General features: G+C 33.5%; 1 protein-coding gene across 1 annotated transcript in view; it reads right to left on the bottom strand.

Annotated features, from left to right (window-relative positions):
• Window positions 1-4,003, bottom strand: part of LOC106473799 (ELL-associated factor 1-like) — a 24,781-nt gene extending 20,778 nt beyond the window's left edge. Inside the window, exon 1 of the mRNA XM_013934474.2 lies at window positions 3,362-4,003. Within this exon, the coding sequence (XP_013789928.2) occupies window positions 3,362-3,485 (124 nt within the window). The 5' untranslated portion in view covers window positions 3,486-4,003. The remainder of the gene's footprint in view (window positions 1-3,361) is intronic.
• Between the last annotated feature and the right edge of the window lie 993 nt (window positions 4,004-4,996).

The following is a 4,996-nucleotide window of genomic DNA, read 5'->3' as shown; positions in this document are numbered from 1 at the left end:
GATAAAATGGACCAATCAAGTGTAAATTAAATGTAAAAGAAGTGGCGTGATAAAATGGACCAATCAAGTGTAAATTAAATGTAAAAGAAGTGACGTGATAAAATGGACCGATCAAGTGTAAATTAAATATAACAGAAGTGACGTGATAAAATGGACCGATCAAGTGTAAATTAAATATAACAGAAGTGACGTGATAAAATGGACCGATCAAGTGTAAATTAAATATGACAGAAGTGACGTGATAAAATGGACCGATCAATTATAAATTAAATATAACAGAAGTGACGTGATGTACTTTATACATTGATACGAGTAAATGGCTAAAAATTAATTTCTTATTCATAGAAAATTAATTAAAGGTTAACATAATCAATTCTAGGTGATCCCATATGGAGTTGTGTTGTTCTAGTGGTAACCCAATAGGCTTGTTTCATCTCTGTATCTGCTTGAGCTCTAAACCACCTAGTTTCAATACTAAGAAAAATCTTGTCATACTATGTTTTGGGTCAATTTTATCTAACCCTGGTTTCCATAATGGTTTTCTTTGGGTTCATCATCGTGAGATTTTGACAATAGAGTTAGATAACATTTACTCTGCAGAAAATAAATACAAATTGTTATTTATGCCACATTTTGCCATTGGGGCTTAATCAGGACAAGCAGTAAAAGAAAATGTGAGTTTATTTAAATCTATAATACTTAACATAGAAGAGTAGAAGCCACACAAAGAAAAAATATTTTATCAATTCAACCTGTTTCTACTTGTTTGAAACGGCATCAGGTCAATATCACCCAAAACATAACAGACATACTTTTAATTCTGGAGAGTTAAGAATAAGGTCTAAAATAGCATGTTTCCTAGTAGGTCTTTTCACATACTGTGCCAGAAATAATAATACCCTCATCCACGAGAGAGGCTTCAACCACATGTGAAAACAGACTAACCGAGACAAACTCCCTATTCAATAAATGTAACTGTCACTTTTCTCATAAGCTTATGGCCGTTTTCTTTAAATTATCCCTTACCACTCGTATTAGAGCAGTCATCACAAAAGACCACTGACAACTAATTAGTAAATAGCAACAAAACTTCTTACTAAACTAACTTATTGCAAAGACTTCTGGTGAAAGTTTCTATAACCAGACTATTTGAACTTATAAGAGGTTTAACAAAATCTTAAATTATGCTATTTAGAGCTACCCCAAATATTCAAAATAATTAAATTAAATCTCTCCCTTCTACCCTTAATTGATTACACAGAACTAACCATTCTACCTGTTGATTCAAATATTATCTCCAATAATCTCTAAAATGTGTTTAAGAACTCCTCAGTGTATTATCCTTGAAACTTCAAAAACACCTCTTTATAGTTAATTAATTAATTACAAGTTTTAAAAATAAAACATGTAATGAAGCTTTTAATGCTTTCCATTTAATCCTCTTGAGCATTTCTAAACTTGCTCCAACACTACAACCTCATTCACAAAGTCTTATTCAAAATTCAAACTACTTTAACAGTACTGTGGAGTCCATAAAAAAAAAAGGCCCCCAAAATAAAGTATCTTTTGAGATAATGACACCATTAATTATTCAAAGAAGTTACAACATGGGACACTAAAAACTGAATCACTTCTTAGATGAATATACAAAACACATTAAAATTGTATGTTTATAATTTCTTACATTATAAAAATAACTTTCCAATATTCATCACAGGTATTACTTGAATCATTTTTTCTAACAAAGATATCAAACTAATACTTCAACTCATTATTTAAAAAATAGATACATCTTTCAATTATTAACAATGTCCTCCATGTCTACTTAAAACTAGTTAAATTCTCGGCGTGGCTTTGAAGGCACATAGTACCAGTGGTTTCGAACTCTGGTATCAAGTTTAACAAGCACAGGAGAATGGTCACCAATTAAACCTGGATGGGATGTCAGAGTAACCTTCAGCTAACAGCTAGTACCCACTATGTAGCTAGGTAAGCTGGAACAAGTAAGATAAAGAGTCTTGCTCAAGGAAATGATAGTATGGTGTGGACCAGCCTCAAGCTCGCAACCATCCAACTAGAAGCACAAAGCGACACCTTTGAATATTAACAATTAAAGCTCCCAATAACATCTTGCTAAACCATTTCAAGGTTTCAAGATAAAACATTATAACTAGTGATATTTTTACTAGTGTCATTACCAAGCACCATACATGATAATATGTGTAGTTTCAGTGTCTTAATTTAAGAAATAATACTGATTTATTGGAATGGGTTCAATGAGGAATGTTCCAAGGACGAAAGAGTTATCTTATAGTTATAGATTAAGATCTCATAACTTATTTTCCTTTGGAAAAAGAAAGATAAGAGATTATTTTGTTGTGCTGTATTCTGGAGACAAAGTGATAAGAGGACACAACTCAAAACTTGAAAGAGATAGGTTATGTTCCAGTTAAGACAGTTTTATTTTTCTAACAGGACAACTGACTTGTGAGATGAGTTGCTACTAAAAGTAGTGAAAGCCAGCATTTGGAAGGAATTTAAGAGGGAAGTCAATATTTCCTTAAGTACAAATGGTAGATTTCAGTTTTTACTTTTCTCAAGGGTGAGTTAACCATGGGCAGCCTTAAAAGACGAAATGATCATATGTCACCTATATGTTATAAATGTAGTGTCCAACTTTTCCAAATATTAAATTTGTTCTCTAATCTTAATGCCAGAACCTGTCACACATTACAATAGTCTTCTTTTCTAACAGCCATGTACTATACTTACTTTATGATCTAGAAAAAAAAACTGTTATGAATTTGACAATTTTGATTAGTACTGCACATGTGAAAACATATGACACACCCTCCCTCTCACAGTGTCAGCAAATTACATCAATAATAGTATCCAATCTAGCGTAAGGCAATAACAAGCGAGTTACACAGAGTACAGTTCACAGCTGAAAAAAACTGTAGCAGAAAAAATATACAATTTATATCACTTTGCAGTTGTTACATATCATTAGAATGAGGAATGTTAAAATAAACACTGATAAGTTTTAAAATATTTAATATTGTCATCTTGCACACACTGTCGATTCCATAAGAAAATGCAACATATATTCTTATATAGAGTCCACAAAATTGTACAAACGAACTACAATGACAAGTTTCAAGCTCTTAAGATCCACATGTAGAATACTATACCTTTGTTCTGACTAAAAGTAAAACTATTACTATTAGTAAATTAGCATCTACCTTATTTCTAACGTAAAATACAAGAGCTAAAACTTTACAATCTAACTTAGGAAAATCAATATCATGCTTTTTACATACACTGATACAGTGTTATAGCTACAATTCTACTTCAAACTTACATCTCACAGAATGAAAAGCGATATTTCCATTATTGGTAAAACTTTCTCCAAGTCGTAACTCTCGAACTTCATTATCCAGGCCAAGTCTCTCTGCTATTCTAGTACTAGTTGTTGTAATAGCCATGACAATATTTTTTTTGCAGATTCACTCGCACTATGCTACCAATCAGCTGAAATTTTTAAGACCTAAAGGTTTTACAAGCTGGGGTTATGGCGGTGACAATTTTGGCACTAGTTAAACTTTCACACAAGAAATGAAGAACGGTGTATGTCACGTATTTAGTTATTAAAGACGTAGCTTGCAGTCTGTACTTGTTAAGGCAACGACATTTTAAGTCAACAGGTTTCTCGTTTATAATTTAGTGCTAGAAGTAGAAGCAAGTCTCGAAAGCCTAAATACTTGTAAGTGATGATTTGTAACTCATAGTAATAGGCCCATAGTCAATTATACTTCAACCATAGGCAATGATAATTCAACTTTAAAGTTTTAATACTTTACATGGCCTTATTATTAATACTAGGATAAAAAATATTCTCAAAATTTCAGATATTACATAGACACAGTACCCTACAAATATAAATTACTTTCAAGTATATAAAATCTGATGACAACATTCACAACCTTTGTGACTCGTTCACAATTTGAAAAACTAGGCAAACTGTGACAAGGTCGTACGAATATGACACGCATGCGCATTTATAAATAGCATTCGTTTCCGCAATTGTGTGTTCCACTTTTCTATATTTTTAGCTTTTATTTTTAAGTTGAGAGAACACGGACGTATACGAGATAGTTTCGTCTTTAATCACATTATATTCACAAGTAAAACAGTGGTGCATAGAAAATTATACTCCGCCTTTAAGTTGTTTCACTACGTAATTGTTAACTGAATTGATGGTGTCGATGGTCGTCATTTTTTTATCGTACTTATTGATGAAAATAGTAAGACTAAGGGACACAAATATAAATTTGGGCAAGGTATGAGACATTTTCAGCAGAGACGTTTTTAATACTTCAAATTTCTCGGTGCAATTTTCTTTGAGGTTTCGTCCGTACTCATCAGCTATAGGTATAGAAATTTATTTTTAAAAAATGCATTGCTTTCGGGGACCCACGGCATGAAAAGTCCCTCAGTGCGTTTCCCAGATTGCACCGACGTTAAATACGCCAATAAGAGAGTTTTATTTTCCTTACAGGGTAGTTGACTTTTGAAATGGGTTGCCTTCAGATGTAGTGGAAGCAGTAAATTTAGGAAAGTTTAAAGGAGGGCTTAATAATGTTGCTTCAGCGAGGTCACGTGACTAGTATCACGCCACCCGTTTTCTAGAAATATCCTGTTCCTTCGGGAGTGCCCTAGCATTTGCCAGATTGGGGGTGGCCTGGTATATATAAGATGGTCACGGCGTGACGGGACAATGTGTAGGTAGTGAGTAATTGAACTGCAGTTAGATTTTGTTAGAGAAAAGATAGCTGGTCAAGCAGATGGTGGAATAAGTCAGCGGCAAATTTCGCAGAATTTGGGAATCCCATTTTCGACAGTCAACAGAATCATCGTGCAGTTCAGGAAACAACTGAGCAGCGTCCGGGTCGTCCTGGTCCATCGGAGAGGACAAAAAGGGCTGTCAAGAGGAGCA

Source organism: Limulus polyphemus, unplaced genomic scaffold (assembly GCF_000517525.1).
Source record: "Limulus polyphemus unplaced genomic scaffold, Limulus_polyphemus-2.1.2 Scaffold6509, whole genome shotgun sequence".
Lineage (NCBI taxonomy): Eukaryota > Metazoa > Arthropoda > Merostomata > Xiphosura > Limulidae > Limulus > Limulus polyphemus.
This window is presented reverse-complemented; position numbering and strand designations above follow the sequence as displayed.